Source organism: Schistocerca nitens, chromosome 2 (genome assembly GCF_023898315.1).
Source record: "Schistocerca nitens isolate TAMUIC-IGC-003100 chromosome 2, iqSchNite1.1, whole genome shotgun sequence".
Classification (NCBI taxonomy): Eukaryota; Metazoa; Arthropoda; class Insecta; order Orthoptera; family Acrididae; genus Schistocerca; species Schistocerca nitens.
The window spans coordinates 159,103,860-159,128,572 of NC_064615.1; the positions used below are offsets into that span (position 1 = coordinate 159,103,860).

At 39.9% G+C, this 24,713-nt stretch overlaps 1 protein-coding gene across 1 annotated transcript in view; it reads right to left on the minus strand.

The window, feature by feature from the left end:
• The window catches only part of LOC126235852 (structural maintenance of chromosomes protein 4-like), a 329,466-nt gene that overhangs the window by 183,092 nt on the left and 121,661 nt on the right, over positions 1-24,713 (minus strand). The window contains exon 6 of the mRNA XM_049944717.1: positions 12,405-12,545. Within this exon, the coding sequence (XP_049800674.1) occupies positions 12,405-12,545 (141 nt within the window). The remainder of the gene's footprint in view (positions 1-12,404; positions 12,546-24,713) is intronic.

A 24,713-nucleotide genomic window follows, 5' to 3' on the forward strand; every position in this document is an offset into this window, starting at 1 on the left:
AAATTCCTTTCTCAAGCTGTAGGAAACACACACACACACACACACACACACACACTCACATGCAAATGCCTGTCTCCCTAAATTGTGCTCATTTGACTGCCAGCTCTTTCCTGGTCCACGGTGAGTGTATTGGGGTGAGGTGGCCCTGCAGAGAGAGGTAGGAGGCAGGGAGGGGGTTGGGGGCTGGGGGGGAGGGGGGGGGGGAAGTGTCCAGCAGCTTGTCTGCGGGCTAGCTAGTGGTGCAGTTAGAGGGGGCAGGTGGCAGACAGATGAGCACGGACACACACACACACTCTATTGGTTGGGGGTACTGCGAATTACATTAGGTTTAGGCCAAGGAGGTTAGGAGAGCGTAAGCGTGTGCTGTAAGGAAAGCTCCCATCTGCGTAGCTCGAAAAAGCTGGCAGTGGTGTGGAGGATCCAGATGCAAGGCTTGTGAAGCAGCCATTGAAATCTGTAATGTTGTGCTCTGCTGCATGTTGCAGCACTGGGCAGTCCACTTTGTTTTTAGCAACAGTTTGGTAGTGGCCATTAATTCTGGTTGACAGCTGGTTGGTTGGGATACCAATGTAAATCGTTTTGCAGTAGTTGCAGCAGAGCTGGTATTTAACATGGCTGCTTTCACAGGTGTCCCAGCTTCTGATGGGATAGAATAAGCCTGTGACGTAACTGTAGTAGGAGGTACTGGGTGGATTGATGAATAGGGCAGCCTATCCTTAAGACACATCCTTTGCTCCCATATGCCCCTGGCTTAAACCTAAGGTAGCTCGCTGCCCCCCCACCCCACCCCACCCCTCCCCCCAAATCCGATATTGTGTTAATTTGTGTGTGTGTGTGTGTGTGTGTGTGTGTGTGTGTACACCATCCCTTTCCCATTACCCCTACTCACTATGTGTCAAGTAGTTGTGTGCTGCCATCTCTTTCATTCTGAAAGCTAGCAAAGCAAAGCTTTGTACCTTTTGTTTGTGTATCTGTCGACAACACAGTGCTTCCGCCTTATCGTGAGTTGTCTCTTTACTCCTAAATAATTCGGCTTACTATTTTTCATATACAAGATGTTAAAAGAAGTGTAAAATATTTTCAAGGATGGTAGTACTCATTGAACATCAACAATAAGACCCATAAATATGGGTCTGGAAGAACATCCTTTCTGATATCCGAACACATGTTCACAGGAGGTGCTGAAAGATCTTTAGTTGTAGGTATGAGCACAGTGAAAGGTAGCCGGGGGGAGGGGGGGGGGGGAATCCAAAGAAAGGGTGATGTGAAAGATGTCTAAAAATGGTAGGCAAGTTAGATAATCTGAAAATGGAGATGAAAATTTGAATCTAGATGCAGTAGTAGCCAGTGAAATGACAGAATTACAATAAAAATTTCTCAACAATTGGATATAAGGCACATGAACAGCAGTAGAAAATGATGTAATGGGAGTAGGCTTTATTATTAATAGGAAGGTAGAGTGAGGAGTGAGTTACCATGAACAGTTCAGCAAATGAATTATTCTCATCAGAACTTAAACTAAACCAAAGTCAACAAGAATACTTCAGATATACATACAGACATCACAAGCAAATGATTAAAAGACAGAGAGGGTATACAAAAGGAACTGAAAGAGCAAGTCACTATGTAAAAGGAGATAAAAAATTAATAATCATTGGGTTTTAAAATGCTGTAATAGGGAAGAAAAAAATTCTGTAACAGTGAAGAGAAGGCTGAAGTTCAACCTTTCAAGCAAGTAGTTTCTGTGGACATGCCTAGCTTATAGGTGGTAGTTTAAGCAGCTGCTGATATGTGGCTGCAGAGTTTTCTTTAAATTAATGTAGCACAGTTATTATCTGTTTAAAATTACTGAAATTTTTAGGAAGTGTTATCAGTTAAAATGAATTTTAATAGAGTTCGAAACAGGTTCCTACATTGTAGTTCCTTCCTGTGAGTTTCCAGCAATTCTGTTATTAAAAGCAGACTGAATTTTACATGTGCTCTTTTCTTTGACTTCACACTGGCTTGATAAACAATAAAGGTACTCTGCACTGAAATACTTTTAGTCTTCAAAATACAGTATGTGACCCAGTACGCATAAATGTTGCAATTTCACCACCGAGGCTACTGGCGTGATGTGTGGTTCCTAAGATCTCTGGCTCTTGGTAGTGTAGGGGAGCGACCACACATGGTCACACGCTGTTCCACTCAGGTGCAAAGTTTCTGCTTCTGACACCAGTGATTATTAAAATATAGGAAGTCTGTAATCAATAACTCTAGGTGACACAGGAGAATTTGTCTGTTGTTCCATTTAGTTAACAAAATTTGACAATACATTTTAGTGGTTTACTGCAAAGAATGGGCACATGAGTATCTACTGTATTTACTCAAATCTAAGCCGCACTCAAATCTAAGCCACACATGAAAAATGAGACTCGAAATCAAGGAAAAAAAAATTTTCTCGAATCTAAGTCGCACCTGAAATTTGAGACTCGAAATTCAAGGGGAAAGAAAAGTTTTAGACCGCACCTCCAAATCAAAACAAAGTTGGTCCATTGTACAATGAGACAATTTAGGTCGAATGGATGAAGATACAGCTACAGTAGTTTGGTTCGAGTCGTAAGCTTAAAAGTTAAGCTTTACCAAGTAGCCATTGCTATGTGTCAGGCGCTCCGTCCTTATTTGTACGGGTACCATTTCTTTTTCATGTGCTTCATCTGGTTTGAATCAATTACTTATTTTGCTTTGATCTGATAAGCCCTGTTCTCTTTGTTATAAGTGTTTACGTCAATCTAAGCTGAAAATGCACCCATTGTTTGTCGCATTCTGATAATGAGTGTTTACGACCTGTCGCCGCTTGCGGCATGGCTTGCTTTTGTGCGCGCTACCGCCGCTTACAATTAAAAAAATAATAATAATAACAATAATAATAGCAAGAGACTGCTATTTGTTGTTACTTACACTGCAGCTTTCTTTGATAATGATCAACAAGAACCAAATAGTAGACTGCGTATGATAGAAGATGTTCTGAACAAGAGTTTACCAAAAATTTTTCTCCGTGTGAAAATCTTTGCAGGCACCTCTTATTACATTACATTCTGCACACAAATTACAGTTATCTTAGATTTAAAAATCTAGTCAGTTGCCGTGCTTCATTTCTAACTTTATCACTATTCAGCAATAATACAAATATAAACACGACATGATATGTATATTCTTCCGCGTTTGCTGTTGTCTCACTCTAGTTTCGTAGTTTATTAGGCAGACAGGATTTAAATGAGATAGCAGCAAACACGAAAGAATATGTTGCATAATGTTTACATTCTTCTACCTTTTCTTTTAATTTATTTACTGACGCAGAGGTTTTGGCGCCAGTATTTATCTTTGTGCCTGTAGAGCACGCCGTGTAGTGCTACATATATTCGACGGCAGAAGTTAGTTGTGGCGGCACCTACCAACATTTTTCAGAACTTCCGCTTACTTTGCACTTGATTCTAAGCCGCAGGCAGTTTTTTGGATTACAAAAACTGGGAAAAAAGTGCAGCTTAGATTCGAGTAAATACGGTAGTTCTGCATAAGATTGTGCGAGAATGAGGTTACATTTCAGATTTAAGCTACAGTTTTATACCAAATAATTCCAAATATTTCTGTAGTGTAAAGCTGAAGACAAATGACCAGTAATATTCAGAATACAATTTGTTCACTGCAAATCTCCAAAGCTAGTGCCGCAGCGTGGAAATTCTACAAGTACAAAATTTGTGCTTTCTTCAAAGTTCCACACTGTGGCATTCCAGTTGACCATCTGTCTCCGCAACTTCTAATAAACATTTCTGAAGCCCATTCAGGGAACCCATGGTTGATATATTGTCCCTCACTCTGAGTTCCAAATCCCCATATACACTATGTGATCAAAAGTATCCAAACATCCCCAAAACATACATTTTTCATATTAGGTGTATTGTGCTGCCACCTACTACCAGGTACTCCATATCAGCAACTTCAGTAGTCATTAGACATCTTGAGAGAGCAGAATGGGGTGCTCCGCAGAACTCACGGACTTCGAACATGGTCAGGTGATAGGGAGTCATTTGTGTCACACATCTGTACGCGAGATATTCCCACTCCTAAACATCCCTTAGGTCCACTGTTTACGATGTGATAGTGAAGTGGAAACGTGAAGGGACAAGTACAGCACAAAAGCATACAGGCCGACCCTGTCTGCTGACTGACAGAGACCGCCGACAGTTGAAGAGGGTAGTAATGTGTAATAGGCAGACATCTATCCAGACCATCACACAGGAATTCCAAACTGACTCAGGATCCACTGCAAGTACAATGACAGTTAGGTGGGAGGTCAGAAAACTTGTATTTCATGGTCGAGTGGCTGCTCGTAAGCCACACATCACAACAGTAAATGCCAAATGACGCCTCGCTTGGTGCAAGGAGCATAAAAATTGGATGATTGAACAATGGAAAAACGTTGTGTGGAGTGACGAATCATGGTACTCAATGAGGCGATCTGATGGCAGGATGTGGGTATGACAAATGCCCAGTAAACATCATCTGCCAGCGTGTGTAATGCCAAAAGTAAAATTTGGAGGTGGTGGTGTTATGGTGTGGTCGTGGAGGGGGCTTGCACCCCTTGTTGTTTTGCATGGTATCACAGTACAGGCCTACATTGATGTTTCAAGCACCTTCTTGCTTCCCACTATTGAAGAGCAATTTGGGGATGGTGATTGCATCTTTCAACATGATCGAGCACCTGTTCATAATGCACAGCCTGTGGCGGAGTGGTTACACGATAATAACATCCCTGTAATGGACTGGCCTGCACATTGTCCTGACCTGAATCCTACAGAACACCTTAGGGATGTTTTGGAACACTGACTTCATGCCAGGCCTCACTGACCGACATTGATACCTCTCCTCAGACCAGCACCCTGTGAAGAATGGGCTGCCATTACCCAAGAAACCTTCCAGCACCTGATTGAATGTATACCTGTGAGAGCGTCATCAAGGGTAAGAGTGGGACAACATCATACTGAATTCCAGCATTACCAATGGAGGGCGCCACTAACTTGTATGTCATTTTCAACCATGTGTACGGATACTTTTGATCATGCAGTGTATATGCACTCCCAATAAGCTTCCAAAATCCATTACTTTCACTACCTAAACACAGAACTGCATCTTATAACCTACATTAAAGCTACTGGTGTGACTATGTGCCACTTCCAAAGCTGCATCTGCCAATATCAAACATGGCTGTGTTTGTGTTCATTGTTTGGCTTCAGTAAACAATTGTTAAATTTCTCTTATCATAAATTACAATCTTTATTTTATAATTGTTATTGCCTGCTTTGGCCCAACTATAGAGGTATTTGTCAGCATTCAGCTTCTTCTTCCTTCTTGTTGACAAAAGAAAGGACTTATCTGGAACCAAAGTACCATATGGGGCATTAGCTAGAAGTCCTTAAGTCTCTGTTACACTCCATGTCTTCCATGAAAGAATATTTGGATTAGGGAAAGCTTCAAGGCCACTGTAGTCTGCATGGTTGCCCCATACAAGAGCCAAGGTCAACCATGTACTGCCTCCAAAAACAGCAGTAACATCACATGTGAACGGCAATCTCAGTCCACAAAAGACATTTGGACCACCAATAAGCTGCTGCTTATTGAATTGGTCAGCAAGGTCAATGTCTATTGCCTTCAAAGACTTGTACAAAGGCACAATGCACTGCAAATGGTGGCAATAATAATGTCGCCCAGGCATTGCAGAGGTACGTTAACACAAGTGAATGTTGCAATCCAACGGCAAGCGAACACCAAGAGCAAAACATCTGCACTTGTCGACATCTGCAGAGTGAATGACGCCATGTGCTGCAGCGCATGGCTATACATCCTTCCTCGCTCTCGAGGACCGGAAGCTGCGGTCAACACGCTCTGCTCGGGGCCTCCATTGGCTTCCAGTCGGCAAGCTGAAGCCCACTTATTTACTTCCGGTCCCCAAGCAATAGTGCACGCGGTACCTTGTAAAACTAGAGGCATCGCACCGCGAGGTGGCCCAGCCAGCAGCAAAGTCCACTCTCTTAAGGTAGCCGATTGCCTCGTCACAAGATGAAACATAAGCAAGCCCATTTACTTCCAAAGGATTTCTCTGTTCTTCTCACTGATGATGACCACATGTCCCTAACTGTAATAGTTCTTACTGAATTTTGCAATTAATTATATCTATATGTATATATGAGCGAGGTTCCTACGGCTGCTGCCGCCTCTCGCATCCCAATCTCCATCATTCACGGTCATTCCAGTCTCCTTCATTAAGACCTCTCGCCACCATTGCTTCGTTGACGTCGTCTTTCCAGCATCTCGCAGGTCTCCCACGCTTTCTTCTTTGATGTGGAGTCCATATCTAAGATTTAAAATCTAATTAATTCTGGGAAACAAGCATCACTTTGTTTCTTGATAAATTCGCAATTTTTAATGTAACTAATTTCCTGTTGTGATTTGATGTTACATTACTCTAAAATCACTTACTTAACTATAATTAGAATTATATTGTGTGAAGTGTACCATCAAATGACAGTTTGATTATAGCTGTGAGTTTTTTCTATGAAAACTATTTATTTTCAAAGAAAATGTTGAAATATGTTCTTGTCTTTTTTGTCATGCCATTTATTATGCATGTCATGTCATTTATTATTCAATGAAAAGTGCTTCTGTTTTAAAAAAATTGTATATTTCTTATGAGTCAAATGGTGTTTTATATTATTAAATGTTATCTATAGTGGTGAAGGTATCACAGTTTTATATTGATATATATTGAAATGGCAGTATTTTCTGGGAGCACCCACTGACAACCATCAGCTACAGTCTTGGATGTAAAGTTCTGGGAATCCCACCAGACATGAAGGCCTGGTTCATGGTTTGCCAGTGCTTTACTTGCACGCTCAAGGTCTCTGGATAGGGACAATGACACCTGCTGTCATCTCACTGGGCTAGTCAGGCACGCTCACTGTTGTTCAGGCTTGCCTTTCATTAGTTTTGGACATGTACCATTTTAGTTATGTTTCAGTTAATGTCACTTGCCACTTAACACTTTTTTCTTTCAGTAAGGAAAGTGTGGTTCCTTGTTTCTTCTGATTAACTCATCTATTGATAAAGATCTTACTGGGGCATCAGCACATTTAACTGAGAAAGTAGTGTTTCCCATTGTCTATACGCATGTGTGCAGTGACTAGTGTGGAAATTTGAACGAATATTGTGGCATTAATTTTTGAATTATCCGAAAATGTGTTTGCCAGCAGTATGTATAAAAGAGCATTGCAAACCTTGCAAAACTGGATATGTATGTAATTGTATGTTGACATGTATCAATCTGTTAACTTCTAATTGTTTTCTTTTTAAAGTTTGTGTTCCATTGTTAACTACAAATTATCCTTTTTTTTTTTGTTATATTAATCTGATATGCCTGATGTCATTGTAAAATGATTGGAAGGTGAATCAACACTGTATAACAATTTCTAATTTACAGAAGTTGCACATGCTTCCTCCACAATAACAATATAATACATGAAATATCAATGTACTAACTGAAAATACAAGGCTAGATAAACTTAACACAGCTATTGCCTATACTGATTATAATCGATATCCTCTATCTGTGAGACAGACACAACCTTCATTCATGTACCTGTACAGCATGAGGCAGCTAAGAGAGGCCATCCCAAATATATCCAGAATGAATTGCCAAGTTATAGTGGATAATATGGGGAACATCCTGACATTCACAAGTAAATTTTATCATTTATGGTTGCTGAATTATGACAACTTTGTCTCCTTTTTTCCCTAATGGATCTACAGGGACATACTTTCTTCTGTGGCACTTGAGAGAAGCTCTTAAGAAAACTTCAGTGACATAACATGTAGGGGACTTTATCAAATAGTATCAAGATAACAGCCCCGCAAACCACTGTCCTGCCATCAGGAGAACATATTCCACAAATGTCTGCACATTTTTACCAAGTGTAACAAACACACAACCCGGGTACAGTTTTTGTGTTTATTATTATGACTGTTTGCCAATTGATCAAAATGTTGATTTTGAGCATTGCTACATGTTGCAAAGAGATTCTGGAGAAAAAAAATAACGGTGTCTTGAATTTCATATGGAGTTAACGGCAGCACAGGCCGGTGTTATAAGGCATTTCATGGCTTTGAGAGTCATTGTTGTTTTTCAATAGACCTCTTTACATGTGCCAAATATGAAGGACATTCATTCATTATGTTGGTACCACACTGATAGCCTTATGCATCAATCATGGTATGTCATCCAATAACTGCGACAGCAGCATATCTTAGGAAAATGAGATACTTGAGTGTATTTAGATTTCCATCAGTAAAACAGGGACCAATGATATGGGCCTTGAAAAACGTGCACCAATTCAACCAAGAGCATTGTTTTTATCCACTTCTTTGAGTCAATGTGGATTTCCAACTGATGATTAGTGCTTATTGCAAAGAATGACTTGCCCATGGTTTGTAAATGATGCTCACTCCTTAAACAAAATTTTGCATAGATATTCTTTGCACTTTTCATGGATAACATTCACAGAACTGTAATCAATTTTGCAAGTCATTACCAGGAAGCTAACTGCTACTGTGGTCTAGGGGTAGTGTCTTTGATTAGTAATCAAAACGTCCTCTGCCTCGGGTTCAAAACCTGCCATTGCTTAAATTTTGATTAATAATCAGCATTGGTGGCCAAAATCTTCTGGCATAAGAAGTCACCTTCATTCTGTCAATGGTCTTGTCACAGAGGGTCGAGGAGCAGACGGAGGTTCAGGGCACTATCTTGTTCTTGGGGCGGCAAATTCACCTAGACGCGGAAGCGCCCGCAGTGATCAACGACATGAGGATTCAGAAGGCAATGGAAACCACTGCATCAAAGACACATAATGTGTTCCCAAAGGACATGTGACCTGTAATTGAAAAAGTGTCATGATTATCTCTCCATTGTCAAAAGATTTCAAAATAGTCCCCCCTTCGGATCTCCATGAGGGGACTACCTAAGGAGAGTTGAACATGAGAAAAATATTGAATAATCAACAAAAGGATAATGTACTATGAGTCAGGGTGTGGAATGTCAGAAGCTAGAACGTGGGTGGGAAGCTAGAAAATCTGAAAAGGGAAATGAAAAGGCTCAATTTAGATACAGTACGGGTCAGTGAAATGAAATGGAAAGAGTAAACAGATTTGAAGTGGAATGGAAAGAAGATATGGATTTCTGGTATGATGAGTTTAGGGTAATATCAACAGCAGCAGAAAATGGTATAACGGGAGTAGGATTTGTCATGAATATGAAGGTAGGGCAGAGAATGTGTTACCGTGAACAGTTCAAAGGTACGATTTTTCTTATCAGAATCAACAGCAAACTGACACCGACAACGAAAGTTCAGGTATACATGCCAATGACACAAGTTGAAGATGAAGAGAGAGAGAAAGTATATGAGGATATTGAAAGAGTAATACAGTTCGTAAAAGGGAGACGAAAATCGAATAGTCATATGGGACTGGAATGCAGTTGTAGATGAAGGAGTAGAAGAAAAGGTTAGAGGGAAATATGAGCTTGGGACAAGGAATGTAATAGCAAATACTCTGTTCAAGAACCACAAGAGGAGGAGGTACACTTGGAAAAGCCCAGGTGATACAGGAAGATTTCAGTTAGTATACATCACGGTTACACAGAGATTCTGAAATCAGAAATTGGATTGTAAGGCATACCCAGGAGCAGATATAGACTCAGATCACAATGTGGTAGTGATGAAGAGTATACTAAAGTTCAAGAGACTAGTCCGATTGAATCAATATGCAAAGAAGTTGGGTACGGAAGTACTAAGGAATGACGAGATACACTTTAAGTTCTCTAAGACTGTAGATAGGCCAGTAGACAGTACAGCTGAAGAGGAATGGACATCTTTAAAAGGGGCAATCACAGAAGCTGGAAATAAAAACATAGGTACAAAGAAAGTAACTGGAAAGAAACAATGGATAACAGAAGAAATACTTCAGCTGATGCATGAAAGAAGGAAGTACAAAAATGTTCAGGGAAACTCATGAATACAGAACTACAAGTCGCTGAGGGATGAAATAAATAGAAAGTACAGGAAAGCTATGACGAAATGGCTGCACAAAAAATGTGAAGACATCAAAAAAGAAATGGTAGTAGGAAGGACTGGCTCAGCATATAGGAAAGTCAAAACAGCCTTCAGTGAAATTAAAAGCAAGGTTGGTAACATTAAGAGCGCACCCGGAATTCCATTGTTGAACACAGAGAAGAGAATGGATAGGCGGAAAGAGTACATTGGAGGCCTCTATGAAGGGGAAGATTTATCTGATGCGATAGAAGAAGAAACAGGAGTCGACTTAGAAGAGATAGGGGCTCCAGTATTAGAATCAGAATTTAAGAGAGATTTGGAGGGATTAAGATCAAATAAGGCAGAAGGGTTCAATAACATTACATCAGAACTTCTAAAATCATTATGGGAAATGGCCACAAAATGACTATTCATGTAGATGTGTAGAATGTATGAGTCTGGCAATATATCATCTGACTTTCAGAAAAATATCATCCACACGATTCCGAAGACTGCAAGAGCTGACAAGTGCGAGAATTATCGCACAATCAGCTCAACATCTCATGCACCCAAATTGCTGACAAGTATAATATAAAGAAGAATGGAAAAGAAACTTGAGATGCATTACATGGCGATCAGTTTGTCTTTGGGAAAGGTAAAGACACCAGAGACGCAATTCTGGCATTGCCGTTGATAATGCAAGCATGACTAAAGAAACATCAAGACACATTCATAGGATGTGTTGACCTAAAAAAAGCATTTGACAATGTAAAATGGTGCAAGATGTTCGAAATGCTGAGAAAAATAGGGGTAAGCTATAGGGAGAGACGAGTAATATACAATATGTACAAGAACCAAGAGGGAATAATAAGAATGAATGACCAAGAACAAAATGCTCAGATTACAAAGGGTGTAAAACAGGGATGTAGTCTTTCACCCCTCCTGTTCAATCTGTACATCAAAAAAGTTCGAGAGTGAAATTAAAATTCAAGGTGAAAGGGTATCATGATATGATTCGCTGATGACATTGCTGTCCTGACAGAAAGTGAAGAAGAATTACGTGATCTCTTGAATGGAACAGACAGTCTAATGAGTACAGAATATGGATTGTGAGTAAATCAAAGAAAGATGAAAGTAATGAGTAGTAGCAGAAATGAGAACAGCAAGAAACTTAACATCACAATTGATGGTCATGAAGTAGATTGAAGTTAAGGAACTCTGCTACCTAGGCAGCAAAACAAACAATGATGGACTGAGCAAGGAGGACATCAAAAGCAGATTAGCACTGTCAAAAAGGGCTTTCCTGGTCAAGAGAGGTCTACTATATAGTATCAAACATAGGCCTCAATTTGAGGAAGAAATTTCTCAGAATATACATTTGGAGCACAGCATTGTATGGCAGTGAAACATGGACGGTGGGAAAACCAGAACAGAAGAGAATCGAAGCATGAATGTTGAAAATTAGGTGGACTGATAAGGTAAGGAAGAGGAGGTTCTGTGCAGAAATGGAAAGGGAAGGAATATGTGGAAAACACTGACAAGGAGAAGTGACATCTGTTAAGACATCGGGGAATGACTTCCATGGTACCAGAGGGAGCTGTAGAGAGCAAAAACTGTAGAGGAAGACAAATATTGGAATACATCCAGCAAATAATTGAGGAGGTTGGTTGCAAGTGCTGCACTGAGATGACAAGATTGGCAAAATTGGGGAAGGATGAAATGTGATGGAATTTCATATTTACAAAACAAGTCGTTTGGTTGATCCTACTTGAACCTCCAAGATGCCTCTTAGTGACATTTGCACTGTGTGTTACTGATGCTAAAATGTTACTTTCATTTCTTTCATCAGTTGTTCTTTTTTTCCCTCGGCATATTTTACTCTCCACACTTCCAGTTCTGAGTAGTAAGACTGATTGTGAGTGCTTGACACAATATTTACTTTTTTGATTGCCGCATATCTCAATAACTTTATGAGCAAGTTATCTGAGTGCTACAACAGCAGAACATACACTGGTGGACTTCAAGTGTGCAAGTAAACACAAGAACCATACCTTACTTATGTATTTGCTTACTTTTGGTATAATAGGGCAAAGAGTTTTTGGAACCTCTTATCCTGCTGGCAGGACAGTAGTTTGGAGTGCTATTTTATTAATACTACTTGATCAAATCCCATACATGTTACATCACTGAACTTCTCTTATAACTGCCTCACCATGTATAACCTGAAATTATCAAACAAAAGAGATGCAATTTAAGCTCCAGTATCAGACTATGCCTTCCAGAACTTACCTTTGCAAATCACTGACTACATTTGCGATTTCATTTTTTTTGTTTTGCAGCTCTTCGTGCCTTTTTGTATGGCTTTCTAAATCTGCCTGAAGTTGACAAATTTCATTCTGAACATTTTCGAACTGTTGTTTGGCAAGGTACCTACAAATAAAATTTTTGTCACTCACTCGTAACATCAAGAATAATCACAAGAAGCAAGAGTTTAATTTTAAATGTTCAATACATAATTTAAAATAAAATCCCATTTATAATTGATTCATCCTTGTAAATAAAGCCAGCCGATCTGTTCTCATATGAACACCAAATGTCCAACATGTCTACCAGAAATGTTGGCTGAACTACTCACAGCCATGTAACCCAGCATATGAACGGTGGTTGTAAAAATATTCTAACCAACAGGGATCAGAGATGAGTGTTGTGCCGTAACATTGAGAATTAGTTTTCAACCCAACACAAATTGATGCTGTCAGTGAAGGCAGGTCCATTGCAACCAGTTTATTAGCAAACATTGTATTGGAACTGCAAGTGATGGACATTTGTGTTTGGACACCTCACAAATGGCCATGGTTCACAGAATCACATAAGCTGCATATTTTCAATGGCCAAAAGAGCATAGAAGCTGGTCAATAGCCAACTGGAGGCATGTACTGGGGTCCAAGAATTTGCAGTTTTGGCTCTTTTTAAATGATGTAAGATGTCAAGTCTATCAATGGCACAATGATGTATTTATACTGCAATGAGTGGAGCTGTAGTTGAGGACAGAGGTTTTTTCGTATCATGATTTGGATCCATTCATTCAGGTTACTGTGAACTTGAACCAGGATATTTGCTTCGACACTCTCGAAGGCTAAGAGTTGACTTTTCTCCTACATCTTCGTAATCAGTATGCTGTGGACATTCACATCTTCCTACATGACAACAACCATTTTCACAGGGCAGCATACATGTGTTTCTGGTTTGACTAACACTCAAGTGCCCTATCATTCCTCAACTGGCCTCCTAAATCATCTGGTCTTAATCCCATGGAAAATGTGTGGGAGTATTTGGAACAGTGGGTGTACCATAGCAATCAACATCCCTGCAATTTGGTAGCTCTACGCATGGTTTCCCTAACTTGTTGCGCCCCTTTACTGCTGAAAATGGAAACTTTGTGCACCCCTTCACAGTAATAATACTGCATTACTTACAGCAAGCACATGAATATGCAACTGATTAGCTCTTGTCCTTGGGGGGAGGGGGGGGGGGATTAATAGGGAAAGCATTAAGGAGTGGATGAGGAGAGGGGGTCGTGAAAGGGCAAATGCATATATATTAATTTCTCTCTCGGCACTGCCAACATAAATGTGGTATGTGTCCCTCATACCAATCAGCCACTACAGTGTAAATACTGTATGGAAGTAACATGGATTCATAAAGACTCGTTATTAGGGCCCTAATTTCAATGCACTATCACATCTTAAAAATGTGCATTCATGAACTGCCACAAGACCAAAACTGCACAATGAAGCAAAAAACATTAAAAATACACAGTATCAAATTTCAATTTCAGTTTTATATTTATTTTTACTTCACTTTCAAACACGCTTTTATCTAAAATGTTGGCCAGCTGGCACCAGTTCGGTTCCCTAGGAACTGCACATACCTGTGAGTTGGCAGCATCGATATGGAGCTAAGTCAACATCCCCCTCTCGCAAACACGGTGGCTAAACAACATTCCCTCTGCATCATACACACCTTTGAGGTCTATGTGTACAATAACCACAACAACAATGTCCATTCTTAAAAATTATTTCCTCAGTTCATTTTGAGACATCATCTCATCTTGCAATACTGGTAAATGCGATGAGTACACTTTACAGTTCTACGCAAAATTATACTGATGTTCACACGTTCATTGGATTACGAGCAGTAGAGTATTTGTTACAGCACAAAAATTTGAAGTCAATGTTTTATCTCAAGGGCACATAGGTGGAGCAGAGTGAGAGAATACCATTGTCGCTGCGCTGAGGGGTTGGAGCTGCCAACTGACGAGTTCGTGCATAACATACCAAAAGGCTGCAATGGTATACACATAGACATTCATCTTCAAATGCATTACTCACGTATACCAAGGAAAATGAAACTGTTTTAAAGATAATGTAGCACTAAACAATTAGTAGAGAAAAATGACATTTCAAAAACATATCCAGCATTTTAGATTGTGTTAAATAATTTTGTATGAATACAATTATTACCATTAGTAATTAATTGCTCATTTCATTATTATTTAAATTGCAGTGCCACACAATACATAACGACACAGCACCACTTCCCTCACATCTTTAGTGCTATAACGGTATGATTTTGATGATAACGACAATGAGAAAAAGAGGTTTATTGATACGAAATGTTCCAACTTGTTCTGACATGCCACTGAAAGAACAACTAAAAATATGCGTACTGTACATTCCTTGCCCACTGTCCTTTGTGGGCGACAAGGAAACACTTTTGTTTTGTCGACTAACATCTTCACATAGGATGGGAAAAATGGCTTAGGCCTATGTGTTGTATTTTACAAACGATTCTATGAAAAAATCCCTCCAAAGATTGACAAAATTTTTCCGTTCTAAAATAATAATTAGTTCAACCAAATTACCATAAATTTTATATAAACTTCAATTTGGTCACAATGCGCATGAGAAAAGAAAGAACCTATTATGCTTATCCAAGTTAATGCAATATCTCCAATGAAGGCACAAAAATTATTTATATCCCTTATCAATTTCTAAATGTTGTTGTTGTTGTGGTCTTCAGTCCTGAGACTGGTTTGATGCAGCTCTCCATGCTACTCTATCCTGTGCAAGTTTCTTCATCTCCCAGTACCTACTGCAGCCTACATCCTTCTGGATCTGTTTAGTGTATTCACCTCTTGGTCTCCCTCTACGATTTTTACCCTCCATGCTGCCCTCCAATACTAAATTGGTGATCCCTTGATGCCTCAAAACATGTCCTACCAACCGATCCTTTCTTCTAGTCAAGTTGTGCCACAAACTTCTCTTCTCCTCAATCCTATTCAATACGTCCTCATTAGTTGTGTGATCTACCCATCTAATCTTCAGCATTCTTCTGTAGCACCACATTTCAAAAGCTTCTATTCTCTTCTTGTCTAAACTATTTATCGTCCATGTTTCACTTCCATACATGGCTACACTCCATACAAATACCTTCAGAAATGATTTCCTGACTCTTAAATCTATACTAGATGTTAACAAATTTCGATTCTTCAGAAACGCTTTCCTTGCCATTGCCAGTCTACATTTTAAATCCTCTCTACTTCGACCATCATCAGTTATTTTGCTCCCCAAATAGCAAAACTCCTTTACTACTTTAAGTGTCTCATTTCCTAATCTAATTCCCTCAGCATCATCCAACTTAATTCGACTACATTCCATTATCCTCGTTTTGCTTTGGTTGATGTTCATCTTATATCCTCCTTTCAAGACACTATCCATTCCGTTCAATTGCTCTTCCAAGTCCTTTGCTGTCTCTGACAGAATTACAATGTCATCGGCGAACCTCAAAGTTTTTATTTCTTCTCCATGGATTTTAATACCTACTCCGAATTTTTGTTTTGTTTCCTTCACTGCTTGCTCAATATAAAGATTGATTAACATCGGGGATAGGCTACAGCCCTGTCTCACTCCCTTCCCAACCACTGCTACCCTTTCATGCCCCTCGATTCTTATAACTGCCATCTGGTTTCTGTACAAATTGTAAATAGCCTTTCGCTCCCTGTATTTTACCCCTGCCACCTTCAGAATTTGAAAGAGAGTATTTCAGTCAACATTGTCAAGGCTTTCTCTATGTCTACAAATGCTAGAAACGTAGGTTTGCCCTTCCTTAATCTAGCTTCTAAGATGAGTTGTAGGGTCAGTATTGTATCACGTGTTCCTACATTTCTAGGGAATCCAAACTGATCTTCCCTGAGGTCGGCTTCTACTAGTTTTTCCATTCTTCTGTACAGAATTCGTGTTAGTATTTTGCAGCTGTGACTTATTAAACTGATAGTTCGGTAATTTTCACATCTGTCAACACCTGCTTACTTCGGGATTGGAATTATTATATTCTTCTTGAAGTCTGAGGGTATTTCGCCTGTTTCATACATCTTTCTCACCAGATGGTAGAGTTTTGTCAGGACTGGCTCTCCCAAGGCCGTTAGTAGTTCCAATGGAATGTTGTCTACTCCGGGGCCTTGTTTCGACTCAGGTCTTTCAGTGCTCTATCAAACTCTTCACGCAGTATTGTATCTCCCATTTCATCTTCCTCTACATCCTCTTCCATTTCCATAATATTGTCCTCAAGTACATCGCCCTTGTATAGACCTTCTATATACTCCTTCCACCTTTCTGCTTTCCCTTCTTTGCTTAGAACTGGGTTTCCATCTGAGCTCTTGATGTTCATGCAAGTTGTTCTCAGGTCTCTTTAATTTTCCTGTAGGCAGTATATCTATCTTACCCCTAGTGAGATAAGCCTCTACATCCTTACATTTGTCCTCTAGCCATCCCTGCTTAGCCATTTTGCACTTCCTGTCGATCTCATTTTTGAGATGTTTGTATTCCTTTTTGCCTTCTTCATTTACTGCATTTTTATATTTTCTCCTTTCATCAATTAAATTCAATATATCTTCTGTTACCCAAGGATATCTACTAACCCTCATCTTTTTACCTACTTGATCCTCTGCTGCCTTCACTACTTCAACCCTCGAAGCTACCCGTTCTTCTTCTACTGTATTTCTTTCCCCCATTACTGTCAATTGTTCCCTTATGCTCTCCCTGAAACTCTGTACAACATCTGGTTCTTTCAGCTTATCCAGGTCCCATCTCCTCAAATTCCCACCTTTTTGCAGTTTCTTCAGTTTTAATCTACAGGTCATAACCAATAGATTGTGATCAGCCCACATCTGCCCCTGGAAATGTCTTACAATTTAAAACCTGGTTCCTAAATCTCTGTCTTACCATTAGATAATCTATCTGAAACCTGTCAGTATCTCCAGGCTTCTTCCATGTATACAGCCTTCTTTTATGATTCTTGAACCAAGTGTTAGCTATGATTAAGTTGTGCTCTGTGCAAAATTCTACCAGGCGGCTTTCTCTTTCATTTCTTAGCCCCAATCCATATTCACCTACTACGTTTCCTTCTCTCCCTTTTCCTACTACTGAATTCCAGTCACCCACGACTATTAAATTTTCGTCACCCTTCACTATCTGAATAATTTCTTTTATTTCATCATACATTTACTCAATTTCTTCGTCATCTGCAGAGCTAGTTGGCATATAAACTAGTACTATTGTAGCAGGCGTGGGCTTCGTATCTATCTTGGCCACAATAATGCGTTCACTATGCTGTTTGTAGTAGCTAACCCACATTCCTATTTTCCTATTCATTATGAAACCTACTCCTGCATTCCCCCTATTTGATTTTGTGTTTATAACCCTGTAGTCACCTGACCAGAAGTCTTGTTCCTCCTGCCACCGAACTTCACTAATTCCCACTATATCTAACTTCAACCTATCCATTTCCCTTTTTAAATTTTCTAACCTACCTGCCCGATTAAGGGATCTGACATACCACGCTCCGATCCGTAGAACGCCAGTTTTCTTTCTCCTGATAACGACATCCTCTTGAGTAGTCCCCGCCCGGAGATCCGAATGGGGGTCTATTTTACCTCCGGAACATTTTACCCAAGAGGACGCCATCATCATTTATCCATACAGTAAAGCTGCATGCCCTCGGGAAAAATTACGGCTGTAGTTTCCCCTTGCTTTCAGCCGTTCGCAGTACCAGCACAGCAAGGCTGTTTTGGTTAGTGTTACAAGGCCAGATCAGTCAATCATCCAGACCATTGCCCTTGCAACTACTGACAAGGTTGCTGCCCCTCTTCAGGAGCCACACGTTTGTCTGGCCTCTCAACAGATACCCCTCTGTTGTGGTTGCACCTACGGTACGGCTATCTGTATCGCTGAGGCACGCAAGCCTTCCCACCAACGGCAAGGTCCATGGTTCATGGGGGGAATTACTAAATACAAGACAGTAAATAAAAAATGCTTCAACATATGCATTTATGGCCTAAAATGGTCAATACATGTATTTGCATGGAAATTTGGGCTCTACTCATTACAGAGAAGGCCAGTTTCAAATGCTTATTTGTAGCAAATATTGTGAAAATAGTGAAGTCTGTTGGAATATATCGCAATGGAAAACATATATATTGGTGAGGCTGTGAGCAGTTTGAAACAGAAAACAGTTTCCACAAAAAGCTTCAAATGGGAGCGGTATTGGATGCCCAAACTATGGCCTGTCACAACTATTCATGTGGCGAAGAGTAAGAAAAAAAGTTCATAAACATTATAATAAAAATAATTTATTGTAGATATATACAATTTGCACACATACTTTGTAACAAAAAATGAATACATCAAAGCTATGGATGAACTTGCATATTTTTGCAAAGATTTACAATTCTTGGTTGAATAGAGGAAAGTGCCCAATGTAAATCATTAGCAATACTGAGTTGGCTTCTGTATTTCACTTTCCTTGCTACATCTGCTGGAAACATTCTTTCGCACAAATAAGTGCTTGAAAATATTTAGTACAGTTGCAGTGCTTGCTTTGCTATGCTGGGATAAACTTTCAGATACTTTACCCAAAATAATGACTTATCCATCTTATCAAAGTCATATTTGGCTGCAGAATCATCTTTAATTTCCAAAGCTTGTTCTTTCAGTGTTTCCGACAGCACATCTATGTCCATGTGAAAAGGATCTATCCCAATCTGTAGCATTTGAATTCATCAGTTAGATACTGCAAATGATTTGATATTTTATTCATAATATCAGTTTGCTTAAAGGCTTCCCTAAAGTGGGTTTTTTCCAGGATTCCAAATAATTTGGAAAAGCAGGAATAACTGCAGGCCACAATTTTGTGTTTCCAATGTTGCAGCTTACCAGTGTATGCTGTGAGGGCATCTTGATGATAATTATGTTCCAATCTTCACCTTGCAATTTCAAGCTCAGCAAGTTCAATGAATCAAAAAATATCTGACAGATAAGCCAAAACAACTCGAACACTTGGCTTTTGGAGTTTCACACACAATTCAGTTTGGTTTTGAATTTCCAAAACCTGAATCACTTCATCTCTATGTTCAATAATCTAGGTAAAATATTTCCTTCTAGGAACCAGCGTACGTCTGTATGAAACAGCAATATTTTATGTTCTGTTTCCAAATCTTCACAGACGTGAATATTTAATGCACTCTTTTTAAGATGATTCACAATTTAGATGCATAAGTTGAGTACATTGAGATCGTTTGGAAATGTTTTCACCGCCAAGGCTTTATGCTGTGTAACACAATGAATGGAAACAACACTGGATTTTTTTTCTCTGGTCATCTGCATGAATCCTGAGCGAGAACCAAGCATTGCTGGGCACAGTCTGTGCATACACCAATCAGCTTTTGCCACAATAGTTCATATTTGCAAAAGATTTCGGATACCGTTGTCATTACATGAATTGCTTTTGAAGTAATTGTTAGCTCTGTGGAAAATAGCATCTTGTTTTTAACTGTTTCATTTTGTATGTATCAAACAAAAACTTAACAGTTGACTACAATTTGCCACACATCTCTCACCTAACTGTATTGTGAAAAATTCTGGTTCTTTCATTGCACTAGCTGGTTTGTTATGTCTTTGGTCATATCATCAATCCAACGTCTCACAGTTTTGTCATAAAGCGGTATTTGTGAAAGTTTTTGTTTACTTTCTGGTCCAAGAACAATTTCAGCTGCTTTCAACAAACAGGGTTTGACAAGTGTTTCTCTGACAATATTGGCTTTTCTTAGCCTCTCAGATGAGTGGTGGTAACAAGTAGGAACCTAGGATCACTTTTTCAGAAGACTGACCAATGGATTCAGTACTATCCAACTTCATACATTTTAAACTCACACATTTTGAAGCAAAAAAACTCCATCTGCTTACCTTGTAAAGTGCTATGTTTAGTCCACAAATGGCCTTCAAGACAACAAGGTCTCATGGCATCAATGCTCGATACCTCATAACAAATAACCTATTGCAGCTGGTCGACATCATTGTTTTGCACAGCAATAAAACTGTATTTAATGTATCACTGTATTTTTGTTTCTTCAACAAACTCATGAGTAACTAAAGAAAAAAACAGCTTTACAAGTCAACTGTTCACTTTCACATTAATAGTATAAACGACTAAATTGCTTGTTTGATCAATGCTGACTGAACAACACAGTCCAACTAAGACTTGAGCGTAAACGCTGCTTAGAAACAAAGACGCTACTGGCAACAATTGCTATATCGTCAAAGCTGTGGGAAATCCTATACAGAAGACAGTTGGTACGAAGTGTTCCCAATCGAGCTAACATGTTATGATTGCCCAAATTTTCGAATTTCTACTGTGCTCGAACACTATGAATTCCAGTAGTCAGATTGGCTATGGTCAATTACTGTGCTTTATATTCAGACTGATTAGCTAAGATGAAAATAAAAGTCAGAGTACACAGGAAATACTGGGTACCCAGCTGACGTTTCATTGTAAGTACTAACACATTTGTCTTGATTAAATACCTACTTTTTAATAACATAATGCATTTGTAGTGGTTGCCCCAGCTGCAGCCCCTTTTATACTTCTGCATGGCCATACTTGGGGAGGGCAACCCCAGTTTGAAAACCAATGCTCTACAGGACGTAGTCATCAGTGTGTGGCTTCAGCTATATATGGAATGCCTGAAGATACTTGTGGACCCTCTTCCTCGAGAAACTGAGGTCATTGTCAAGGCAAGAAGTTGTGTTACACAGTATTTGCGTGATGTCACTGAGGGAGGGGAGTTTGACTAACTATTTGTCCACTGAGCTTAGTTACAGATGGTCACTATAATATGTGCACATATACCTACATTATTAATGCACAATAAGAACTTTGAGTTATAAACATTTTTTTATGAAAAATGATAGTTCAACTTACGATCCTTTATTAGTTGTATTATAACTGTCAAGTACGAATGGATTGTTCTTTCCACTCATTACTTTAGTTGGTAGTAATATTTATTCTCTCAGAAATTTTATGCTTCTTTGTTTTAGTCCCAATATATTGATTATAGTGTATTTAAAAAATAACTATTTTCATGAAAAAATGGAAAGTCATGATAGAATAACATCAGTTTTATGAAAAGGATAGATTGATACACACTACATAAAGGAGGTTTTGAGTTGCAGATAGGCACAATCACAAGACTACTAAACATTTAAGCTTTCAGCAAAAAGACCTTCTTCAGGAACAATCACAAGACTACTAAACATTTAAGCTTTCAGCAAAAAAGCCTTCTTCAGGAATAGAAAACACACACACACACATACACATTCACACAAGCACAACTCACACAGACATGGCCACTGTCTCTGGCTGCCATCCAAACATGTCTTGAAGGCCCAATTGTACCAACTGCAGGCCATCTCATCCTCAGCAAACAGGCATCACAAATGCTGATATGGAGGGGCTATGGTCAGCACACCACTCTCCCACACCTTGTCAGTTCTTGTGACCAGAACTGCTACATCTCAATCAAGTAGTTCCTTAATTGGCCTCACAAGGATTGAATGCACCTCTGCTTGCAAACAGTGCTTGGCAGACCCAGACAGTCACCCATCCAAGTGCTAGCCAACACTGACAGAGCTTAACTTCGGTGATTTGATGGGGACCGGTGTTATCACTGCAGCAAGGCCATTGGCAATATTATATAATTGGTTAGATAAAAAAAATCTGCTCATCAAGTAGTGACAGGAGAAAATAAATAGAAATGATATGGAAATGCGCAAGCTTTCGGAGCCAATGACTGCTTCTTCTGGCAGAACGGTTGAATGGAAAGGAAGAGGGATGAAGGGAAAAGACTGGTGTGGCTTAGGAAATGGGGAGAGTTATGGAAAAGTCACCCAGAACCGCAGATCATGGGAGACTTTACCGGACAGGATGAGAAGTCTGCCCTAACAAGGGGTTCTGGGTGACTTTTCCATAACTCTCCCCATTTCCTAAGCTTCAATGATCTTTTTCCTTTGCCCCTCTAGCTTTCCCTTCAAACCTTCTGCCCGAAAAAGGAAACACTGGCTCTAAAAGCTTGTGCATTTCCATATCCTTCAGAAATGCTTTCTCCTGCTGCTGCTCGGTGAGTAGACTTTTTTCTCTATCCAATTATATTAAATTTTCAAACATTGATCAGATCGTGGGAGACTTAACCAGACAGGATGAGAAGTCTGCCCTAACAAGGGGTTCTGGATGACTTTTCCATAACTGTCCCCTTTTCCTAAGCCTCACTGATCTTTTTCCTTTGCCCCTCTAGCTTTCCCTTCAACCCTTCTGACAGGAAAAGGAAACACTGGCTCTAAAAGCTTGTGCATTTCCATATCCTTTAGAAGTGCTTTCTCCTGCGGCTGCTAGGTGAGTAGACTTTTTTCTCTATCCAATTATATTAAATTTTCAAACATTGATTTCATAATATTTTTATTTCATGAAAACCCTTAGGCAAATCCCAAAACCTTTCCCCAGAACTTCTCTCTTACCTTAACCCAACCATTTTGTGCACTCCCATCTTCGTAAAATCCACAAACCAAACAACCAAGGATGCCCTATTGTTGCCATTTACTGTGCCCCCACTGAGAGAATCTCTGCTCTTGTAGACCAACACCTTCAACCTATTAATCGCAACCTACCCCCCTACATAAAAGATATGATGGCCTTGTTGCTATTCGACACTATCTTTCCCAATGCCTGATAGATTTGAAACATACAATCAGTTTCCTGGTCACCACAACCAACTACATCCTCACCCACAATTACTTCTCATTTTAAGGCATCACATACAAACAAATCCATGGTATGGCAATGGGCACCTGTATGGCATCATCTTTTGCCAACCTATTTATGAGTCATCTAGAGGAATCCTTCCTAAGCAAACAGAATCCCAAATCCCTCACCTCATTCAAATGCACTTAGGACATCTTTGTGATCTGGATTGAGGATGAGGACACCCTATCCAATTTCCTCCAAAATCTCAACACAATCTCCTCCATTCGTTATGAGTCATCTAGAGGAATCCTTCCTAAGCAAACAGAATCCCAAATCCCTCACCTCATTCAAATGCACTTAAGACATCTTTGTGATCTGGATTGAGGATGAGGACACCCTATCCAATTTCCTCCAAAATCTCAACACAATCTCCTCCATTCGTTTCACTTGGTCTTGCTCAACCCAACAAATCACCCTCCTTGATGTTGAGCTCTACCGGCTACAACAGTACCTATGTCAATACCAAACCTACCAACCACCAGCAATACCTCCACTTTGACAGCTGCCACCCATTCCATACCACCCTTCCACACAGCCTAGTCATGAGTGGCCGTCACATCCGTAGTGACAAGCAGTCCTTCTCCAAATACACTATGGGGTTCACTGAGGCCTTCACAGATCAAAATTACCCACCCAACCTTGTACAGAGACAGATCTCCTGTGAATTGTCTCTCCAGTCACCTACCATCTCCCAGACACAAAGGAGCACTCCCCTTGTTACTCAGTACAACCCAGGACTGGAGCATCTGAATCACATTCTCCATCAATATTTCGACTACCTCTTTCCATGTCAAAAAATGAGGAATATCCCACTCACTATCCTTCCCACAGTGGTATTCCACCATCCACCGAATCTGAACAATATCCTCATGCACCCCTGCACATCCCCTGCTACCAACCCATTGCCTCATATCCCTGTAATAGACCTAGAAGCAAGACCTGTTCCATATATCCTCCCACGAACACCTAATACAGTCAGGTCACACACATCACCTACCCCATCAAAGGGAGGACTACCTGTGAACCAGTCATGTGATCTACAAGCTAAGCTATATCCACTGTAAGGCATTCTATGTGGGCATGACTACCGACAAGCTGTCTATCTGCACGAATGGCCACTGTAAGATTGAGGAAAAGAAACCAAGAAACAGCTGGAGCACCCAGTTGCTGAGCACACTGCCTAACACAACGTTCTTCATTTTAATGACTGCTTCACAGACTGTGACATCTGAATCTTTTCTATCAATACCAGCTTCCCTGAACTGTGCAGTATATCTTATGTTCTCGTAGTGTTCCTGGCCTCAACCTTTGTTAGTTATTGTCCTACATCCATCTATCCTCTTTCCTGTTTCAACTCCAGTACTACACAGCCTTCTATTCCACCAATGCACCCACAGTCTTTTTACT